The 24,168-nt window shown below is 35.3% G+C and overlaps 1 protein-coding gene and 1 long non-coding RNA gene across 7 annotated transcripts in view; both read right to left on the bottom strand.

Moving 5' to 3' along the window:
- Window positions 1–39: 39 nt before the first annotated feature.
- Window positions 40–2,897, bottom strand: LOC108704931. The gene is made up of 2 exons (XR_001933708.2): window positions 2,836–2,897; window positions 40–1,563 (listed from the first exon to the last, which is right to left on the bottom strand). It is a non-coding gene; the product is annotated as an uncharacterized LOC108704931 (long non-coding RNA).
- Window positions 2,898–4,593: 1,696 nt separating this feature from the next.
- Window positions 4,594–24,168, bottom strand: part of robo3.S (roundabout guidance receptor 3 S homeolog) — a 239,363-nt gene continuing 219,788 nt past the window's right edge. For all 6 annotated transcript variants that reach the window (XM_041571321.1, XM_041571320.1, XM_018241662.2 and 3 more), the window contains 17 exons: window positions 23,991–24,157; window positions 23,695–23,816; window positions 21,996–22,212; window positions 18,671–18,795; window positions 17,663–17,834; window positions 17,255–17,443; window positions 16,512–16,535; window positions 16,373–16,409; window positions 15,966–16,114; window positions 15,318–15,593; window positions 14,915–15,053; window positions 13,424–13,648; window positions 13,121–13,296; window positions 12,323–12,427; window positions 10,402–10,557; window positions 9,804–9,955; window positions 4,594–5,408 (listed from right to left, as the gene is read on the bottom strand). In XM_041571321.1, the coding sequence (XP_041427255.1) occupies window positions 5,397–5,408; window positions 9,804–9,955; window positions 10,402–10,557; window positions 12,323–12,427; window positions 13,121–13,296; window positions 13,424–13,648; window positions 14,915–15,053; window positions 15,318–15,593; window positions 15,966–16,114; window positions 16,373–16,409; window positions 16,512–16,535; window positions 17,255–17,443; window positions 17,663–17,834; window positions 18,671–18,795; window positions 21,996–22,212; window positions 23,695–23,816; window positions 23,991–24,157 (2,443 nt within the window). In that variant the 3' untranslated portion in view covers window positions 4,594–5,396. The remainder of the gene's footprint in view (window positions 5,409–9,803; window positions 9,956–10,401; window positions 10,558–12,322; window positions 12,428–13,120; window positions 13,297–13,423; window positions 13,649–14,914; window positions 15,054–15,317; window positions 15,594–15,965; window positions 16,115–16,372; window positions 16,410–16,511; window positions 16,536–17,254; window positions 17,444–17,662; window positions 17,835–18,670; window positions 18,796–21,995; window positions 22,213–23,694; window positions 23,817–23,990; window positions 24,158–24,168) is intronic.

Here is a 24,168-nt window from a genome sequence, read left to right on the forward strand (position 1 = left end):
AAGCATATCTTGTCTGGATAAAATACCACCAGGAAGGAATTGACAGAAAGCCAAGCTTTAATATTCCGGTGGAGAATACAGATGTAAATAGAACAATGTACATAAGTCTTCCAAACTCACATTATTCCTAGCTTATTTTATAACCACCCATGCTACCTCTTATTCCAAAACATCCATCTCAGTCCAATACTTAAACCAATCAATGTCCAGTGACCTTGTTTACCAATATTTTAACTAATCAAAGTTCAGGTTTTTGTTCATATCAGTTCATCTTCTTTGTTATACATTAGGTCTGCTTGGTCTTTGGTTATAACACTTGACTATTCCAGGCATGATGGTGGCTGATATGATCCCTTTTTAGATCTAAAAAAACTTCCATAACTTATGATAAACATCAGAGACTGCATACTTTTAGCTGTAAATAACAGTATGGCTGAAGTATGGCTATTTCTTTTCTGTCACGTAGGCCTCTATAAGCCTCTATTAAGGGCCTAGCTAATTACCTCAAAACTATAAACCTGCTGAATTGCTGTTTTAGCCTATGGAAGACATGATCCTGGGATCAATTCAGAGTTGTTTGCAGATTTCCTGACATTAAAGTTTTTTTCAGAGATAAAAACTCAAGTTTTGAGAATTTGCGGGTCAATCCTATTCATCCGATTTTGTAAAATTAGATTTCTTTTTAATAAATTGCAATTGGTCAAATTTCAAGTTCACTCCAATGAACTTGAAATTCAACCCTTGATAAATCTGCCCCTTAATAATATGCTAGAGTATGCTGTAGTCCAGCACCACTTGATTGGAGCGATATTGCTATTGAAGGTACATGTCCCCATCAACATTTGGGCAAAATATTTTCAAATGATTTCCATAGTCAACCGTGGCATATATATATCTCACCAGTACTGCGTGTGAATCACAAAGGTGTAAATAGGAAACATAATAGATATTAATTTTCATTTTAATTGTTAAGACAGAAAAAAACCTTCTGCTTCTTATGTATTCACTTGTAATGTCATAATACTTAGCCTTCTCAGACTGGCATAGTTTCAACTCAATTATTTTTTTATTTTGCAGATATTTAATGGTTGTCAAACATTTAACTGCTAAAATGTTCAGTAATCTGATGACTATTTATACTCAGAAGGAAAAGACAGAACAAGTGGAAAGTTAACAGGGGATTGCTGAGACAGTTTCCAGCTGGACCTTTAGACAAAGAAGGGAGTAAAGAACAATAATGACTATACGATTCTTATACCCTACAAATCTTTCACTCCTTGAAAATGGATCTCCCATCCTATTAGCTCTCATTTTACAGATCACAGATGACAGACTTACTGCTTGTTCACTCATTATCCGGTATGTTATTTTTGGATGTGCTAACATCCCAAAGTTGATGAACAATTTATTATCTGCCATGTTTCCACTTTGTCTGAAGTTGAATGGTGTCTGATTGCTTTAGTTTGCCTGCGTCCAGGTGTCCCTTTTCAGGCTTATTGGAGGATGTACAGCGAAATTACACTAAAGCTGTTTAACCATTAGAAACCTAGCATCTGGCACCATCTGTAATACAAATAAAGCATGGAATTTTAATTATCTAGCTTTTCTTCCCCTGGAATCTTTTGAGCCTATAATTTCAGAAGTTACAATACAGGCATGGTGTTAGAAGATTGAACAAAAAGTCTACTATTATTTTAAAAGATATCATGATTTTCAACAAGTGGATCATGTCTAACATCTGCCATCCCTAATAGGTTGTACATTCCATTCCTCCGTGAAATCAGGTGAATCCTATTTCAATGGAAAAAATAAATAATGTCTTATTCTAGCCTTTGAGCATTTATTGTTCACAATGAGGCTCATTTATAAACTTTGTGCAGGGCAGAATGGTTTGAACAGTGAATATATTTGCCCTGCGCATGGTTATATTAATAAAGCTGAATAAGAGTTGTGTATGTAATGTGCAAACAGAATTGATAATTTTTTTTCCCACTGCAAATGTCTATAAGACCTTTTTAATTATGGCAAAAACCTCAAGTTTAGAGTATTTATGCATACACTTAAGCCACGACTTTAGTGGCGGAGAAAATATTTCCAAAACGGTTTTGCAAATTGCGAATTTAAATTGCTGTCAACGCTATTTTCACCAAGAGATTGTTTATAGTTAACAAATATCGTAATTCTACCCTTATTTTTGTAATCTTTACACAAGTACACAATGAAAGGAAAAGATGTCACAACAATAAAATATGCCTTCATTAGCCATTTTCATTCACTGGATACTATGCTTAGATTGATGTGGGCCCTTGCTGTAGTCATTCTACTTCGCCTTGACTTCAGTGCTATGTTGTGCAAAACAAGGCCACATAGTTCTGGGATTTGGGCACAAAAATGTAATTCTGCTTCTTCAAAACTAGAACATTGCCTATGACTCTCTTTCTTTGCAGACAGCAAAATAAGTGCATGCAATACATGGGAGCACAGACCATAGTTACCAACTACTTTGAGGCAGTCGCAGTATCCCAGCCCTGTATTTAAAGAATGGCAATAGGGCTACCCAAGCAGATTTGATCAGTCCACCTTATCCTATTAAAGGGATTACGATAGCATTGAACTCAGTACTTATACCACTAAGCTAATGCTACTTAGATATATTATTCTTTACTTTTTTACTTTATATACTACTACAACCCTCTTCTACTTCCCTCTCTCTCACACTACTACAGTTAGGCCCATAAATCTTTGGACAGGGACAATTTTTTTCTAATTTTGGTTCTGTACATTACCACAATGAATTTTAAATGAAATTTGCAGCTTAAGAATGGCTTGTTTCACCTGCACGGAGAGCTCCTGTGACCGCATGTTGTCTGTTCACAGCAAAACCATCCACATACAAGCACCCTCCCCAAATCAACTCCAGGGCTTTTATCTACTTAATTGATAATGGCATAACAAAGGAATTGCCCACACCTGCCCTTGAAATCGCCTTTGAGTCTATTGTCTAATTACTTTTGAGCCCCTGAAATGAAGTGATTGTGTTAAAAAAAGGCTTTAGTTCCTCACATTTTTATGCAATCTTTTTGTTCAACCCACTGAATTAAAGCTAGTGGCACTGCTGTATTCATTAGAGGCTGGAGTAGGAAGCCATGTAGGTGTCCCACCTCCTGCACCCTAACTGTGCCCTAACTTGCACTTCATTCAGATGCAGCAGCAGTAAGGATAGGGCTAACCTGCTCCCTCTTTCCAAAGTAATTATTATTACTATGAACATATTAATATTTGTATAAATTATAGTGCAAACAAATTTGGCAGCACTGTACAATAAATTATTGTATGCCTTGAACATTATATACCAAAATAATGATAACAATAACCGATACAATAAGTAAACAAGGCTCTGCCAAAAAGGCAAGAAAATTCTTCTACCTAAAGGGCATCGATTGCAATAAACAATAAAACATCTGTTTTTTGTTGTTTTTTACTTTATCCTTCAGGTTGTTAATGACTCTTATGGAGCAGTGCAAGAATTGTTCTCCCCCTCCCCCCAAAAAAAAGTATAGAAAAGCTTCTAGGAGGAACCCAGACATAACTCACCTGACTAAACAAGTATCAGTTTGGTAATCTGATACTTTTATCCCCATAAACAAGCAAAATGGGTACCAGTGCCAAATTCACAAACTATTAATAGGGATGTTTGTGTTGTTGAATTAAGATATGCCCATGCTTTGTAAAACTCTCAGCATACTTTAACAAATAATCGGGATGCATAATTTAGGGAGCCAAATGAGTGGCATGCTTTTGTCACTCTTAGGCACTGAGGTGCTGAGTAGTGATGAGCAAAATTTTTCGCCAAGTTCGCTGAAAAATTAAACCCATAGAGTTTAATGGGTGAAAAGATTTTTCGCACGTGTCAAAAATTTGGTGCGCAATTTGTCGCGCATCAATAAAACATTTTGATGTCTTAAATACATTTCGGCAAATTTTTGCCGAATTGAAACAGGTCAGATTTGCCCATCACTAGTGCTGAGGTTTCAGTTATATCATGTGGAACTTTTTTTAATAGGGAAGGGCACTGTAAGAACTGTATGTCTTAGATGGTATGTAAACTCTCTATTATTAAATTATCTTGCTGTCTTCCATACCAGTGCTGTCAGCCATATTACTGTTTTTTAACTTAGACAATATACACTGCAATGAGACACCTAAGAGGTGTACATTGTGCTGTTGAGGCGTTTGTTGGTAATTAATGCTTTTATTACAGCTCTTAAGAACCAGAAATAAGCCAACACAGAGTAGGCAGCATTGTCAGCAAAGGACACTTTTTACACCAACTCACCTACTGGTCCTGGCGATCTGGATAAACCCTTTATCAAGCAGTGTTTCATCACGTTAAGCATATTGTTATATATATTGCTTGACTCTTTAACTCTTAGCACTAATCTTTAGTATTTATTATTTTATTGACTCCTGTTTGATTCATTAATGTTTGATTCATAATTATTCCTCTGTACAGTACTGTGTACACAAGTAGTGCTATAAATATTAACTTATGGATATGCACACAGAGAAAGTTGAGGGAAAAAAAGCCTTTGGAATGTTTAGCAAAAATCTTTATTTGTAGCATACAAAATAAGTTTCCTAGTTACCATAATGCAATCATTACATGCTGCCTTAAAAGCAGCAGATTGCAACTTACGGTACCATAAAAGGTTGTGGAGACATCCCTGTCTGTCATACAGCAAGCTCATTTTCATCACCATCTTTGTAAAATGATTACCAATGTTCATGAGTGTCTCTTCTGTTTGCCGTGGTCCTTTCCCAATATTTCAGGAGCACCAACATAAATATCAGTTCATAATAATGCCGAAATTTTGATTGCAATAGAAAACTTAGCATCCCCAATCCTTAGTTTTCTTGTATTGTAAGCAAACCACAATAACTTTAAGTCAAATGTCCTTGATAACCGTAGGTCTGGTTCAATTCCACGCACCATAAATTGATGTTGGCTTTCTCCATAACACATTCTTTGAAGGGACAGCATGCAACACACAGCCTTGTGCTTTCGTCATTCTTTAAATGCAAGAGTGCAAACGTATCCGACTTGTTATAAAACTTGGCACATTTAAGACAGCAACATTTCAATGTACAATTTGCCTTTTAACTTTTACTGTTTATAAATATAGTTCATTTCCTGGATTTCAGACTCCGCTTATTCGCAGGAAACAGGTGTATTTACATGTAAAATAGGAAAAGAAGTCCCAAAAAAGGTCATAAATAAGCAACGAATGGAAAATATTTTGAACAGTTTTAAAGTGTCTTTAACAAAGAATCTTCTTGCAGATCTTAACAGGAAACCTTAACCAACATGATTCCTTAATAGCCATTATGGGGCTTCTTCATCTCTTTTCCTGGAAAAAAAACAGAAAAACTTATTTTAATACACAAAACATATTATGTGTTTCTAACAAAAATCTGAATGTGTGTTAATTTTATTTTAAACATTTTAAAAGGTGCAATCTATAGATGATTTTGTGATAACAAAATATATCCCGAGTTAGGTTAACGTTGTAATCATTCAATTTTCCTTTAAATAATACAGGTATTGGACCTATTATCCAGACTACTCTGGACCTGGGGCTTTCCAGTTAACAGATTTTTCTGTAATATGGATCTTTATACCTTAAATCTACTAGAAAATCATAAAAACATTAAATAAACCCAATGGTTCTGCTTTCAATAAGGATTGATTATATCATAGTTGGGATCATGTACATGGTACTGTTTTATTATTATAGAGAAAAAGGAAATAATTTTAAAAAATGTGGGTTATTTGGATAGAATGTAGTCTATGGGAGATGGCCTTTCAGTAATTCGGAAATTTCTGGATAACTGGTTTCCGGGTTAATGGATCCCATACCTGTACAAAGGTTTTTTTCCAAAAACAAGATTAAATTCAGGGCCAACCAAATGGATATAATTAAGCTGCTTAGGTGTGATGGCATCTCCATGCATTAACAAAGAGGAGAACTAAGAACAACTTGAGGGTTGAATGTATTTGCTCACTAATGTGCTGATCCATGGACATTAGAGCATCCCTGACCCCCTCACAAAACAAACATGGAGTATTTTACTCATTACCTAAACATTTAAGCTATGTGGCTCATTTGTCTTTAAAGGCAAGAATCTGAAAAGACACAATAAAGCAAGGCCAAATGCATGCTCTGTTCCTGGAAACCAATCTCTGACTATAACTTCTCTAATAAAATCATGCTCGTCAATATTCAATGACATGTACTGATTGATACTGTTAAGGCTATTGAAGTTCAACAAAACTATGTCACCTAAAGCAAAAAAAGTTCAGAAAAAGTAGATATTTTCTCCTGGGAAAAAAGAATAACTTTCATGTCTCATGTCTGCCTTGTGATAGTGTTTCTTAAACTTGATATTTGATTCTTTTATTTTTCTGCTGCTATGCACAGGCTAGAGGTGCTCCTTTCAGGATCTTTGAAGTTTAGTTGTTGAGATTTTAGTGAAGATGTAAAAGGCATTTACTGTTGGGAAAAACACTGGGAAACCTGAGCTGATTTAAGATGTCCCCAGGCATGCTGTGCAAGTCATGTAACCAAATCTTCTATTGAGGGCAACTCTTTCTTTACAAAGAGCCACTAAGAGTAGATCCTTGTTACATGACTGAACAAAAAGGCTCCCAGACAACAGTTCAAAATAAAACCCTTATAGATTCTGCCCTTTACAGAGACAGGATATATACATCGCTGTATGAATTGACGGCAATGATAGAACACCACCTAATGTTAAACGAATAACTATTCACATGCACAGCAAGCTACAAACTTTTGTCTCCAGGATAAGAAAGAAATGATTGTTAGTTCTTGCATTTCATTTGAAATGCTTATACAGTATGTAAAATATATCCTGATTTCTCCCCATCTTTACTGTCAGTGGCATATGCGTTCTTTTTAAACCCAGCCCAAATGAATTTCTTCTAATTAACTTTGAATTGCTGTTTACATTTTGCTAATTTGTAAATCAGAAACAGCTATTTTAGCACTTGATCAGAAGTTTTCCAATGGTAATTTTATTTAGATTATCCATTAGGATGATGGAAGAGATGGCAGAACATGTTTTACAGCTGTTGCAGCTCTCTCCCTCTGAGTTAATTTGTTTCTCAAGTGGTGTAAAAGGAAACATTTTATACACTTTTTTTTAGCTTAACACTGTGTTGAATGAAGTGCTTCTGCATAACAATATGCACTGTATTAAAGGAGACATATAGAATGCAATTTTAAAAACCCTAATTTTCTAGGGGTTAATGAAGAGTACATAGTGCTGGTTTCACTTTGGGCCAAAAGTTTAAAAATGTCCCCTATATTGGAGCTCCCCCTAGATGTTCACTAGTCCCTGCCCATGTTTCAAATGAGGGTGGACGTGTCCTAATGGTCCCTGCCAGAAGCATAGTAGGAGGGGGATAGCCAATCACAGCCCTGCCGTTAACTATTAATTTCTTAACATCAGATAACCGCTGAAGGCTGCAAAGAATTGTACCCAAGAGCGAGGGGCCCGTCTGCTGTCCTTCCTGGACAAGGTTTCCTCCGTAACCGACGCCCCTTCCATCACTTTGGCCTCAGGCCTAACTCCTGTTACACCCTACACTTGTTACCACTATCACCGGCTCTCCCCCAAGGTAGTCTCTCCCACTATGACAGTATGCTAACAGTTCCCCCTTACCCAGCTACCTCCTTTTTCTGGGGAGGGCGGGTCGGAGCTGTTCAAGGTAAAATAAATGTGCCCTTCACTTCCTGCCTCATTTAGAACCTTGTGTCTCCACCCATGCTAATAGTAACTCAAGAACTACTACAATCATAATTCCCTAACCTTCTCTTGTCCCTCGTCAGAATAGTCATGCGCATAAAATTATCTCTTAGATTTGTTTGCCCTTGAAATTATACTGACTTTATTCAGTCTTCTCCCAATCTCTCTTTATGTATACAATGAAGAAAGTGCTTGTGCATTGAGGAAGCTAAATGGGAGCACTTAAATTCTAGCATATAATAAATCTGGATTGTGGCAAATCCCATACTGTAGAAATGCCTGTCATGCTCTGTATCCAGATGCAAATGCTTGGGAAATGTAACCGTGCAGTGTAGAATTTAAATATAGATACAACATAAAATACAGAAGCAATGTATGTGTTCCAAAAATAAGCCACAACGGTTGGAAACTAATAAATGAATCTAGAGATTTGCATTATTATGTTCCAGGTGTTATTCACATATGGTTTAAAGGGAATTCGTTTTTTTCTTTTATAAATTATTTTGTAATTAATCAGTGTCTTGTACTTAAAAGAAAGAAAGTAGATAAACTGCATAAATCCATAGTAAAGCAATCCTCTTGGATTTTTTAAAGGTAAAATATTTTTAGTAGACTAAGGGGGTTATTTATCAAAGTCCAAATTTATCTCAATATTTTATGAAAAAAACTCTGACCAAATTCGCAAGTGTTTTTTCGACTTATTTGTTAATACACTTTATTCAAAAAAAATTTGCGGGAAAAAATCATGATTTTTCATCAGATTTTTCACCAGAAAAACCCGAAAACATTTCTTATGTTTTTTGCCCGAAAACATTGGGGTATTGCACGAAACCCAACACATCAGAAAATCATTGGGACTTCTCCCATTGATTTATATGCAACCTCGGCAGGTCTAAGATGTCGGATTTTTTGATTCTGACTTTTCCATCCTTGGGGTTTAATAAATTCTAAAAAATTTGTGATTTTTTAAAAGTTCAATTTTATAAAAAGAATGTACACATTTTTCATTTGCATTCGAAGTTTAGTAAATAACCCCCTAAAAGTATGTGATCCAAATGATGGAAAAACACAGGTCCCAAGCATTCCAGGTAATTCTGTATTATACACACACACACACACACATATTTATACACTTAACACATATTTTACAGTTTAACAAAGAAGTAGGTGCATATAGAAATATAGTAGAAATTGTGCAGATTATGCTTTGGGGATCTTTGCCAGCCCAAGGCGATCACAGCCATTTAACATAAGGAAGATATGTTCCTCCAAATATGCCCCAGTAGCTCCCTATCTTCTTGTCTGTAGATTCCCAACAGATGTTCTGTGCTGCTGTCACTTACCTAAGCTTAGGGGGCTACTCTCAATATATTGTATATAGAGAATATAAAAGCCATGATACAATACTTTTTATTGGATTAACATCACATGGCAGCTCAGAAAATATACGCATAAGAATTTAAAAATAATCCCTGTAGCATCAGCTTCTATGACAGACAGTTGACAGCCTGGTGATTTGCAGCAACTGCTAAATTTAGCTTCTCCATAGTTACCCAAAACACACTAAAATGGTGAGCTCCTGTATGTACTCTAACTCTAAAGGCCTGGATCATTACTATTACAAGGATGCTGAACCTTTAGGCTGGTGCAACGAGTTCATTATATAAAGCCATATTCCTTTGTGGGGTTTAGTTCTCCTTTAATGCTCACCTATAGACACTAGTGATGACACTATAAAAAAATAAAAAAAACTTGCTGCTTTCAAAGCATCACATATCACAAGTTGGACTATCCTGAATTAAATAGATCAAGATTTGTATATTCATTTCAAAATGTATTATTTACCACTATACAGTCCATTCACTTTATTATGAGCAGAAAAGAGATCTGAGAAGTAATTTACTTGCTTGTAATTTATATGCTTACTAACAGCATGGCTGTTTTTCTTTAAATCAGAGTTTTAGGAACCCTACCTCTTTCCGTTCTCCTGTTTTGCTCCTTCCAGATGCCTGACCTCTAGATCCAGCTGACCCTCTGGAGGAGCTGCTTCCTGTTGTGGAACAATTACTTGACATCTGACTCCGGGATAGGAAGTTAGGTTTACTGTAAGGAATTATTTCTTCATCTGTAATGTAAGTCATGAATGATTTAATGCATTGCATGTAAAAAAAAAATATCTACACACATGCATATTTTAAATATTTTGTAAAACTGATTTAGAATTTTGGCACTGATTTGTCCATACCAATATTTGCATATGCCTGAATAAGCTTTATATATATATATATATATATATATATATATATATATATATATATATATATATATATATATATATATATATATATATACATTTATATAGATATCACATGACATATTGAGGAACATAATATATATCTCACGCTTTATCTGAAATCTCACAAGGCACATAAGTGTGTTAACTGGCTGAGCCTTGACATACTCATCTATTTTCTGATTAAATATCCCTAGGAAAGAGACATATGTATAGGTTTCTTATTATCCCACTTATTGTCGTAACACCTAATGAACAAGCTAATAATTATGTCTTACTTGCGCCTCGGTGTTGTAATGCCCCATTTCTCCTCTCCACCGAAGAAGTACTTGTATCTCTTTCCAAAGACGAAGCTGAACATTCCATACGTGGTCCATTTGTGTATGAAGAACATGGTTCCTCATCCGGAGGAGGCTCAGGTGGTGGTGGAAGATCTGCAACGATTCATTAAAAAATGATGTGTCTATGGAAACCTTTGGTTGCAGTGAAAGTGAGAGAACTAATTTATGTTGAGATTAAAAGAAAGCCTTCAAACCAATGCACATTTATTTAATGGGGTACTTTTCTTCTATTCTTTCATGCTAAAACTCTGCAAGTGCAAGCAATGCTTTAATATACAATGAACATTTTCAATGAAGTCACAAACGTTCTTTCTATATAATAATAAAAACATGGTACCTGTATACATATATTTATACATACACCTGCATATAAAAATGTAGGTATTCAGTCCTCAACCATTATATTTTGCACATGTATCTCCTCAGTGCAAACTTTATTTTATCCAAGGTCAACATCAGTAAATCTGCATTACCAGATCCCCCACTGGTAGGAGATTTAATCCCCAAAGAAAATAAATCCATAAAATCAGAACTGTCCAAGCAAGCTAATTACTTTTTAGACATAACAATTTCGAATGATTTTAATTATATTTCTATCCTTCTCATAGACTTAAAAAAGCTGTTAGTGTTTTGAATTATTTAAATCTGGCAAATGACCTGCTCTGCTGGCATATTTTATCACGGATATTACATAAACAAGCTGTAACAGTAAATTAATCCTGAATGTCAAGAATGCAATGCAACTGTGCAGCACAGATTTATTTTTCACTGTTTACCTAAGTATACACTACTGTTCTTAAGAAGGCACTTCCCTTAAAATGGAATTATCACCAACTCAAAAAATGTACATTTTGTCTTATGGAAATAAGAAATGTTCTAAATGTAAGCAATTTATTATTATTATTATTATTATTATTATTATTCATCATCATCACCATCATCTTCTCTGTTCCCCTCTCAGCAAACTAATGGACATATAACCCTCACATTAAATTTCCATGAACTATAAGTAAAAACACTGGGCCTGCAGGTCCATGGCTTTATAGGCATGACTTTTAGCATCCATATATCTTATAACAGGGGAAAACTATTTTGGTAAGAAATTTAAAATTATTTTTAATCTATAATCTAATGCCCTGTGTGTAGTACTGTCTTGGTTTCAGCAGAATGGTCACTCGCATATACTGTAAGTGATTTAAGAGATATACAGTATCCTGCTGTATCCCAGTAGAGTCTGATATATGATACACTGCAGGGATGCTAAGGCCTCTTTACAGTAATCAAGCCACAAATATAATTTTAAGCAACTGTTTACTACTGGGAGCTAATATAGGGCAAGGATCTCATTTTCTGCTTTTCAAGTTATGACCTGCAATACTGAGAATGTTTTCTATCAAGGAGACATCCTGATGGCCTGAAAACCACTTTGTTTGCTATCTGTCATCAAAGTGTGATGCAGTTAAACCTATCCAATACCCCAATGACTTGGGAGGGATAGGAAAACCAGGACTACTGAGTATAGACACAAGGGATTAATAATTTATCCTTCTGTGATGTTTAATCTCAGCATGAATGCAGCTAGAACTAGTGAATATGTATGGGATCTACACATTTGCATTTAAGCAATAAAGATATGTTTATTGGCAATTATTAAACCATTTTAAAAATAAGCAATACTAATAAGATGGACCTATACAGTAACGCTCCCAATGCACGAGTACATTTGCAGTATATTGTTTATTCTATAAATAAATGCATATTTAAATATGTTATGTAAAATTAGCTATGCAGTCACTCAGGGTTCAACAACACTGAAAGATTATGGAATGAACTGACCATTCACTGCTGTGGTACTAACCTCCTTGTTTTGCTTCCCTGCGATAGTGACCTGATTTTGACTTCTTCTTTGCTCGTGATTTCTGTCCTGGAGGTGTGCTTATATTTTCTCCTAGTTGTGACTTTCCTGAAAGAAATTAGATTAAAAGACATTAAAATAACAGAAACAAGTTTTTAATTTCATTCCTAACCCAACGAGTTTATTTTTTTAGTTGTAATATTGGTTTATAGCCAGCCATCTCCGGTCATTTTGCCTGGTCACTTGCTTTCAGAAAGAGCCAGCACTTCAGGATGGAACTTTTTTCAGGTGGGCTGTTGTTTCTCCTACTCAATGTAACTGAAGGAGTTGCAGTTGGACATGGATTTTTACTATTGAGTGTTGTTATATCTACCAAGGAGCTGTTATGGGGGGGGGGTGATATGACTTCAACTTGCAATGCAGCAGTAAAGAGTGACTGAAATTTATCAAAACACAGGTCACATGACTGGGGTTACCTGGGAAACTGAAAATATGTCTAGCACCATGTCAGATGAATCAGCTTGTTCTTTTGAAAAATGGATTTCAGTGCAGAAGTCTGCTGGAGCAGCACTATTAACTGCTATTAAATATTTCCCATGACGGTATCCTATTAACCGAGCTTTACAAATAAAGTTATACATACATACATACAGCTTTCCTTGACATTCTTGATTCATTATCTACAGTACATATATACACCCGTCTATATAAAATACATTATGTCAGTACTAACCACTACATATATACACCCGTATATTTAATATGTTAATTAAATATGAAGTACATTATGTCAGTACTAACCACTATTTGGCATGTTGACATTTTCAACACTTATATTAGGATTTTGGCTTAAATTCCGCCTGTGTCCCTGCCATTGTGCTTCAGAACCTTCCAGGGCTGTATGTAGACTAGGATTTGATTGTGTCAGAGGAGGACTTGGAGCTCTTGGGATTGGTACTGATCCAGCTGGCAGTCGTCTAATAATTTGAACAAAGAAGTTAGTCAATATTAGTGGTATTTATATAACATTATAGCTTTATCAGTTAAACTTCCATTTTTAAGATATATTTATACAGTATATATAATCAGTCTAAGATTGCTAACCTGGGATGAGGCAGCATCTCAAACTGATGTAGCCTTGGAATATCTTCTGAGGCATGCATCTCATCCCGGGGAGATGGTGTTAGAGTGGCTGTTGACTGCTGACCATAGGAATGAGAAGGAGATGAAGCCTCACCCCGAGGTGGAGGAGGTGGGCAGCCTTCTTGAATGTTTTCCATAAGGTAAGTTCTTTCAGGTAATGGTGGGCACCATTCTTCTGTGTCGGAGCTATAATATAACAAATAAGGTTTAATAATGGTTTGGAAGCACAGAAAATCCATATTAAACAGTAACAACAACAAGTTAAAGTAATTAAAATATGATGTAGTGTTTTGCCCTGCACTGATAAAACTGGTGTATTTGCTTCAGAAACACAGCTATAGTTTATATACACAAGCTGTTGAGTAGCCATTGGGGCAGCAATTCAAGGAACATGTTAAAGCAGATACAGTAAAAGATGCACTCTGCAGAATACCATTGTATTCTATTACAGAGTTTACCTCCAAGAAACACAAGCTGCAGCACTCTGAATTCTGTGAAAGTGGTTTATTGTGCCAACAAACTAGGCGACGTTTCAGGCCAACGCACTCAAGCCTATTACAGAGTCTACCTGTTATCTGCTAAGTAACCTGTGCATTTTCTCCTTTTACAGCTTGAATGTCTGCCCCCATGGTTACACAGCCACTTTTTTTTATATAAACCATAGTAGTCTTACTAAAGCAAAGATACTGTTACTGTTCCTTTATGTATGCCCCAGTTTTGGATTGAAAACAATTTTGACTTGAGATGACCTGAGCTTGCTTTATTGCTGGCCATTCAGTACTATTTAATATACTGACATTATATATGTATATACACCAAGCATACAGCATAATTGCTTTCAGTAATATATAAACATGATAACAAAATCTGGAACTGGAAGAGAAGAGGTGGAGCAGGGTGGGAAATGTAATTACAATAAATAAATCTTATTTTGTCCACCCTCCAGCGGTGAGACATATAACCACTCCTGCATTAATAGTCTGGGCTTACAAAGAACTATTTCCCTTTTGACGTCTCACATGTAAGAGGAAAGGGAAATTATAAACAACCAAATTCACAAAACAGCTGTCCACTGACAGTGAAGGAGAGCAATGTATAGGTATGGGATCCGCCTGCCTTATCAATGTGCTTGTTGGAGAAGGTATGAATAAAGCAGGCCTTTAACATACCTCTTTATTATCATTATTCACATGGAAAAGACTGCTTAGGAACTTCAAGTGAAAACTAGACACTTTTACATTTTGGAATATAGCTGTATATGTATATGTAGTTTAGCACCAATGCTAAAAATAGATGGAATGGTTTAAGGTAAATAATGGTTGTTAATGGGAAGGCAGTTTGTGTTTTCTAATAAATAACCATACCATATAACCATGTGAACACAAAGCAAGATATGCATGGCAATAGTCCAGATATCCCGATACTAAATGGATTACTCAGGATCACCCATACCTCATATCTACATCTGTATCTCCTTCTTGGTATTGACTCAGCACATTGGCAGGCGGGGGTGGTGGAAGGACTTCTGTCCAATTTAGCGATGGTGTTTTTACTGGCTTTCCCATGGCCTTCTGTTTTCCAGATTTGGAGGCTGAAAAGACATGCATCCTGCTTTATAATGTTATAATGTTGAAAACTTGTGGTGGACCTGATTCTAGGTAAATATCTGATACATTTTAATAATTTAAGGTGAAGCAACATAATTTTGGCATGCGTCCATTACATAAAGTAATTTGTATTTTACTTATTTTAAGAGTCCTGTTGGCTATAATGAGATACAATTTACATGCAGTACCTTAGGAATATGAATGACTTTTTTAAAACTATTTACCAATTACCAATAAAATGTAAGTACCATTCTCTGCTTTTGTTCGTTCTGGTTGTGCATAAAGAACACCAGAAGTCCCAGCCTGTACATTCCATTGGTTCTCTTCTAATTCAGGAGAATGCAAGCTTTGGCCTCCATATGGTACAACAGGTGTCGTTGCATAAGGTGTAGTATGCTGAGAGAAAGCACCATTAAAAGTTCGCATGTCATCGGTTGTTGGATCAATGGTACTGTAGATAGGACCATCTGAAACAGCTGTTCCGAACTTCTCAGTCTGAGCAATATAGTTGGAAATGCCAGCATCTATTCAAACCAAGTTGACAATATAAATATTAACATGGACAACTAGCAATACATAGAATATTTTTTAAATATCTCTACAAAATAATTGGATACTTTCACATAAAAAATTATTTAAAAAAAAAAAAACAATTTAGATTTTAGGGATGTCCCAAGAACCAACTTTGAATAAGATGAATCCCAAATGCCTTTAACCAGTTAGAACTGAATCTGCAGAGTACATGATTTCAAAGAATTATTTCATAAAGAAGATGAAATATTGACAACAATGTATATAACAAATGACTTGCTAAACTAACCTAAACTCTACAACTAAAAAAAAAACCACTGCTCCTATCAGGAAGTAATGAGGTATGTAAAAATATATGGCTTTACCATTATAATATCTCTCTGCAGGATTGTGATTTCCTGGGCAACAGTTCACTGCAGGTTCTTTTGGCTTTCCATTTCGTAGTAAATTGGTTGCTGGCCATGAATCTGCTAGCCAAGGGTAGTTGGATGCACTTGTCGCTAGCATTCCTGGTCTGTATAGGAAATGAAACAAGTGACGTTAACATCACTGAAAGCTGTGATTACCATTTTTCATTTCAAGCTATGCAAATCTTTCTTGGAAACTGATGAAACAGTATGTGCTGGAAAAGAAGGTGACATTACTGTTTATATCTGCAGAGCACGAGGGGTTTAAAAGATCTATGAAAAGGGTTTTTTTCAGCTTTCAAGCAGGGGGGACCTATGAATAATTTTATTTGGCCTCAGCCAACAGCTTAACATGTGCCTCTTACCTTGCAGTAATATGTCCTGAGCTTTCTGGAAAAGATACTGTAAAATGGAAAAGAATAAAAAGTTACTTTTATAACATTATTACAAATAAACTCCCATCTAATCCCAATCCCATTTTAGTATCTGAAATTGAAATATTACCTGCTGGTGTGTATGCAAAGGAAGCTGAAAGTAGAATACAAAAATAGAATACAAAAGTAAATGTTAGTTATAAAATCATATTTTTAAAGGGTTAAAACCATTATAAAATCATTATTGGATAGATATTAGATATTAGATAGATAGCTAGTAGGGTTCAAAGAAGGTCCCTTCTCTGCATATTTGAATAAAGTTTTTTCAGTTGGCGCTTTAATATTGCCTCTCCAAGTCTCCACAGAAAGTAAATGAGAGTTTAAATTCATAATTATAAATCCCAGAAATAGTGCATTTTATGCATACATTAAATTAAGTTTTGATTATTTTCTGTTCAATGGGGATGCTGGAAAAACAGCAGTTGGAGTTCTGGGAAAGATGTTGATAGGAAGAGGAATTGTGGTGTAGGTGGACGTAGATAAAGAGGAGACAGTAGAGAATTGGGAAAATAAATAAAGGAGGTGGGGGACAATGAAGCAACAGGTGTGAAGAGAAAAGAGCATATTATGTAGAGGTGAAAATTGATGCTGTATGTACTGTCTCCACCCAGGTTGTGTCTCCCACCCACCAAAAGTTGCCTTCAGTTATAGATTTAAGGTAAATTCTAATAAAAACATATTTTCTTTATAAATTATTTTGGATGTTCCATAAATGTTGTCTATGATGTAATATAGCATTAAAAAGACTTTTCCAAATAAGCTTGCCAAAGGATGAAGTGCTCTTGCCCATTTAAGTTCATTTCTGTTACTCACCGGTATAATGGCTCAGTTCTTTCCTCTTCTTCCTGCGACAGTAGATCCAGACGCTAAAGCACATCAGAATTACCCAGCATGCTCCACCAATGCCAGCTATGAATGCTGGTTGTTTAACAACATCTGTGATTTGTTCAGTCAAGCTGACGTTTTCTCCACTGGCAACCGGAACATGATCTGAGGTAGGCTCTGAAATTGAGTGACAAATTTTTGCTAAATATACTTATGTATTTAATCATTCCAACTCTCTTTGATGACCCACTATTAAGTAAAATTAAATGTTTAATGCAAATTATAATTGCTTATTGTATTTTACATACATTGCTTCTATTAACTGAACAAATGTCATATTCTTGCTGATTTTTTCATACATGAATTTAAACTTAGTGAATCTTTCTTCTCACTCACTTATCTGGATGGTGATTGGCTGGCTTTTTACACCAAATCCAGCACTTGTAGCAGCGGCCACTTCCACACGGTAAAGCACTCCAGGAGTGAGGCCTCTTACTTCAGTTGAGTGGACAGTACCATCTACTGTTCTGTTGATATGATAGCGTGTTTCATTTCCCAAGACCCAAATCTAAACATGAAAAGCATATATTTGTTAGTATTAGCTACAATTACATTTAAACATGTTTTGCTCTCTACCATACATTTTTAATATGCACAACATATTAGTTTAGTATTTTAAAAGCATAAACACCACGTAAACAACAGGATGTTGACATTATATTATTAAAATAACATTTTCTTAGTTTGTGAATACATTATTTTATTTTTGATCAATCAATCAAGATTTTTTCCTAGGAACAAGTATGACTTTTTTTAAATTAACCACAAGAGCCAATAAATAAGCCATCATGATTAAGAATATAACCTTTATTAGTTTAATGCAATTTGAAAACATCATATACATGTTTTTCTTTTAGAGACTATACAGTAGGTATCTGCTAAACAGGAAGAAGCAGTTATAAAAGCTATGGTAAGAAGTTGCTCCTAAGATTCAGGGATGTGACAAGCAAAACTCTCTTCTTGTACAAGAAGCCAATTTCTAACAGCAGGCTTTTAATACTGTGCCTATGCTCATGTTTTCTGGACTCATGCACAATTTAACAATTACACTTACGGCTGACTTTGTAATCCTCTCATTTTCTTTCTGCTACCATTATATGTGCTATTAGCTCACTGTAGGAAACACAGACGTGTGTAGGTAGCAGACTAATGGTTCATTTAATGAACATTTTGGAAAATAGCGCCAAAAAAACGTCACTTAAGAACAAAATAAGTATAAATTAAAGCCATATAGAAAACATACGCTTAGTGAACCCCAAAAGTAGCAAAAAGCCAAAACCAATAACCTTTTAAAAGATATGAATAATAAAACGTTTACATTTTAAAAACCTAAAGTTATCTTACCCGATAATCTTGAATAATTCCATTTTGATGTTCCACTAGAGGAGGTTCCCAGGATATACTAATATTTGTGCTGTTATTTGTTCCTAATGTAACAACTGATACTGCTTGAGGAGGAGCACTTGGAACTGTTGAAAAACAACAAGGAGAAGCAATAGTCAGATACTATATAACATTTAGAGCTAACACCCCTGATTTGTTAGCCAGTAGCAAAAATAACAAATAAAAAACAAACAAATACAAAAAGTATTGTAGAAGTGATACCTATATTGGCTAACAATAAAAATACATTGCAAGCTTTCAGAGCACCAAGGCCACTTCGTATTTTGCCTGACGAAGGGACCTTGGTGCTCCGAAAGCTTGCAATGTATTTTTATTGTTAGCCAATATAGGTATCACTTCTACAATATTTTTTGTATTGTTTGTTTTTTTATTTTTCATTAAACAAACATCAAACACCAATTGTTATATAAAATAAGCACTTCTAACTCACAAATATATGATATAAGCTTTTTTGACCTATAAAGCCTTATGGGACCTATAAGGCTTGGATCCATTTATGCTGACATATATGCATTCTTAAAGGAGAACTGCCCCCCCCCCCAATAAGAAAAGCCTCACCTACTACCCTAGATAGTCTCCCCTCCCTGCTTCCTACCAGCACAGTGTATTATTCTAGAAAGTGCCCCTGGACAGCATGCTCAATTATTTATGCAGCGTATCGCAGCAGAGCTCATGGGTGACATCTTCCGGGTCTTCGATCTCTTGTAAGGGTGCACCATATTTGGTGCATGAGCAGTTGAAGCAGCTGGTATTCATGACAACTGCGCTTGCTCTGAAAAGTTCAGTGTCCAGTGACCAAGTCCCAGGGACAATTTCTGGAATAATGTACTATGAGGGTAGGAAGCAGGGAGGGAGGACTATCTAGGGTAGTACATGGGGCTTTTCTTATTTTCTTATTTAAAGATACTGCACTGAACCTTTCCAAGATTAAAATGCTGTGAAGTAGAGATGATTATTTATAAATATATATATATATATATATATATATATATATATATATATACAACTACATAAATACGAATAAATACACACACACACAGTCCATTCTATTTGACATATTATCCGTTTCATATGTAATTGTAAAGGTATATGGCACAAGAGACAGATAAGATATAGTTAAGCAAGTGTAAGCCATGGAGAAAGTGTATCCGAATATACAGTAACGTAGTGCTCTAAATTTCAATCATCTAGGGACATTTAAGCAAGTCACTTTGCTTCACTGATTGAGCTTAGAAATCCTTCTCACCCAAACCTGTCAAACTGAAAGCAATTACCATAGATTTTCCATTACAACAGAGTGTATATAGTGTTTTTCATTGGCAATTGCAGTAGAAGGACCCCATTACATGCATCCCAAAATATATTCATAGAAAGACTGATGGCACAAACCACATATCTCGGAACAAAAATGTAAATTAACACCAAAGCCACAGATTGTTCGTTATTGTCTTGTTACATAGTAAGCCAGTTCTTTCAACATTGTATGTTGCATTAAAACCACACATTGCAAAGCAACATGATAAAACCTGTTTTAGGCCTGTTTTTATTTTTCTATATTCTGTAGATCTGTGTGTAAGAAATATTTTATGCTCACTGAATACAGCTGTCCTATTTTTTTTTAATAAAAGTGTTTATAAACGTGCTAAAAATCCCAGCAAACTTTATAACTTTCCCCTAGCTCTTAAATGCAGCCAGATAGATGCAATATGTTCTCCTGACTTCTTTGTGTCAGTTTTGCTTCTTGTTTTGGTTGGATTTAGGAGCACCTTCTTATGCCCACCTTACTGATTACTTGTAATACTATCAAGCAAAAACTGCATTAATCTGATTTTGTATTAGTGCAAGATGACTGACATACTACTAGTAAAAAGGATTTCATTAGAGAAACTTCTTACATAGAATTAATAAACCTATTTTACAAAATGGACAGTATAGCCAAAAAAAATCTAGTAAACCTGTGTTACGACGTGCAGCAATGTGACATTCACAGGCTTTTATATTGGAAAGATGCAGAAAACAAAAACATGTTGTAATCACGTCCTTTGTTTTGTGGATATAGAAGGAAGAAATTACATTATTCTGGTTGCTAATCAGCTTCATGAACAATCGAGTCAAAGTCATGAATATATAAAAACAGTGTATAAGAAGTAAATATTGTGATGGCAAGGAAAATGTAATATCTGATTAAGAGTAAACACTATAAATTTTAGATATTGCAATGACATTCTATTCCTATAGGTAAAAAAGTTTTATCTTGCTTTCTTCCTACATTCTCTCAGCAGCATAATTCTTCCAACCATCAAGTCTTTTCATTGTAATCTTTGACACATTTGTCAGGCTGCTTGTTACTTAAGAATGTATAATACAGACTAGATCCTCAACTGCATTCTTTGTGGCTTTATAAAACTGCATGCCTCCTGAATAACAGTACCTTCATAAAAGCAAGCCCTTTGTAATATTCCACAACATTTACTTTAATTGCTAAAATCACATATATTTCTGCAAATTCTAAATTCTAGTAACAGAATGTCCTGCACTTTCCTACACTAATTGACAGCATTTTTTGCTTGAAGGCTTTAGTTATTAGGTAAAGTAGCAAATTTTCTACTGGTAAAAAATAAGTGTTTTCACTGTGCCATGGCTTTTAGATTTGACCCTATATTAATGATCAAAGGAAAGAGAGTTGATGAAGCACAATGCATTCATTGTATTCTAGTATATACATTTAGGGGGTTATTTACTAAGCTCCGAATGCTCGAAATTCCCCGAAATCCGAAAATTTTTTGATTTTTTTGTGTTATAATTTTCCGGAATTTATTAAACCCCTAGGGCTAAAAAGCCCAAATATAAAACCATGGCATCTCAAACCTGTCGTGGTTGCATAAATGTCAATGGGAACAGTCCCATTGATTTTTGGTTGTGTCGGGGGTTTCGGCAATTTTACGATGTTTTTGGATGAAAAATTCTGAGATTTCGGGGAAAATTCATGAAAAAAATCGTGAAAATCTGAGCTTTTCCTGCAAAGGTAATTTTCGGGAAAATGTAATAATAAATAAGCGTGGAAAACCCGAGCGGGTAAGATCAGAGTTTGTAGCAGCCGATATTAAGATAAATTCGGACCTTGATAAATAACCCCCTTGATGTGTTTTTCTCAGTGTATATAGTATATAGTCAGATCTCCATTGTGTGCTGAGAAACTGAATAGCTTTTTGTAAAAAAAGGATTGCAATGAGGCACTCTATTGAAGGATTGCTAGGCACTTTACCTTCTTCAGGTGTTCGGATCAAAAGGACATCACTGTCCATGCCTTGGAATTCATCAAAATAAGGACGAATCTTGATTTCATACTCTGTGCCCTTTTTGAGGTCCACAAGGATAGTATTCCGCTCAGAGGGAGATTTCACATCCTGTACAAGCCAAACACTGGACTTTGGACGGTACATCAACCTGTACCCTTGGATGAACTGAGCTTGCCGATCCACCTGAAAAAGGAAACCACATTTAACGGCAAGTAATGTACAGACAGATTTAATTTATGTGTCATTTGTGACACATGTAAAATAGTGCTCCTCATTGCCCTAGGTCATACCATGTGTTGCTAATGACACTGATGATTCCTCAGCATTAGAAGATGCAGGAAAGTAAAGAAACACAGAAACTCCTTCAAAGAACACAATAAACTAATAATATACTAATAAATAAGCTGCAATACAACCAAAAATGGTGTGTTACAAATCGAGAAATCAATAAGCTCAACTCAGGTAGAACACCTCTCTCTATGGAGAGGGATTTAATTGAATTGTTTAATTGAAATCTGATGCAAGAGTAATACAAATGCAACCAATTCCCTAGGTATTCTAATCTGATACTTAGAAATGAATAATTTCAAGGCAAAAGGTCAGAATTAGATCAGTGGAGAAATTTATTAACTAGAATTTGGCTAATTTCAATTACAAACATGCAAATGGTTACAAACCATTGTTAATTAACCATTGTTAATTTTAACCAATGTTCTCTAAATTAAGTGGCAAATGTTATAAGACCATTCTGACAACCAAAATTAGAAGTCATTAAATGGCAGAGAGTGCATAAAGATTTTATGGGTTTATAATTTGCTTCTCCTGCAATGTAGGAGCTACTCATTATGATTTCCTGTACATATGGCAGCAAAGTAAAATTATATTATTTGGATTTCATTATGGTGCACTATAAATATATATTTTTTTGGTATTGGTAACCAGAAGCCATAAGCGTGTGTGTTTAAGGGGGTCAGTAAAGAGCCAGATAAAGTAACTCATTTTAATGTGGTTATTCCTTACTTGATGATGACTAAATGAGAGGGGGATGTTTTATTATTATTATTATAATTATGGCATTTGCTATCTGATTGGTTAAAACTGGTACTGGTTGCCGAAAGCAACAAGGAATGAAGTGCCAGTTTCCCATGGCAACCAATATCATTCTACAATATTAATTTGAACTATCCTTTTAAAATGTTTTTAATTCGGCATTCTATATCAACAGCCACATAAAATCAAGTAACATCCTGTGTGTGTGATTTTAAAATCAGCAACAATTACTACATTGTAATGGAAAGAAGGCTGTGATGGCATAATGGTAAATGGCATTGTCACTAGTGACAAAACTAGCGACCTTTACATTTTTTTTATAACACAAAGGAATATAGGCTGCTTCTCTATTGTAATACAGCAACACATATATCATATATATATATATCATAATACATCAGAAGCAAACATCTAGTTGAATATAAATGGAGCATTGGATTGCTGATGTTCAAGATACACAGCAATCCAATGCTACCTTTAAAAAGGATTTATGGTTCAACCCACATTTTATTACATAAGGATTAAACCTTCTACATGTTTCTAAATGTGCATGAGTAATGGAATTTGAAATATGTGAGAAATGAAATCCAGTTTAAATTTTGAAATTCAACTTACTGTCCATGTAACTTGCACTGTAGAGGATGTAAGTGTAATCGGCTGCTGAAGCTGAACCACCACTTCCCCTAGTTGGCGCTGGACTTGCCTATGATCAACACCTTGCCTTGTAGGACTGACATCTGAAATGACAGACATAATATATTTCATTAGGCAAGCACACATAACACATATTTATGTTCAATTTACATCTTTAGGGTGCTTGTTAATGAAAGGTGACACTGCATTCAACTATAAATGCTTTACTGCATGTAATATGAACGATTTTGACATGCAGAGAAAGTCACTGAACTCACCTTGTGTTCGAACTGGTTCTGAAATTGGGCTGGGGTCACTGATTCCATATGAATTCACTGCTCGTATGATGAAAAGATAAACAGTATTTGGGTTCAACCCAACTACCGTGTGCTTCTCTACTTTCACACTGTCAGCGACAGTTTGCCATGTGCTTCCTGCTGATTGGCTGAATAAAAG

Source organism: Xenopus laevis, chromosome 7S, assembly GCF_017654675.1.
Source record: "Xenopus laevis strain J_2021 chromosome 7S, Xenopus_laevis_v10.1, whole genome shotgun sequence".
In the NCBI taxonomy this organism is placed as follows: domain Eukaryota; kingdom Metazoa; phylum Chordata; class Amphibia; order Anura; family Pipidae; genus Xenopus; species Xenopus laevis.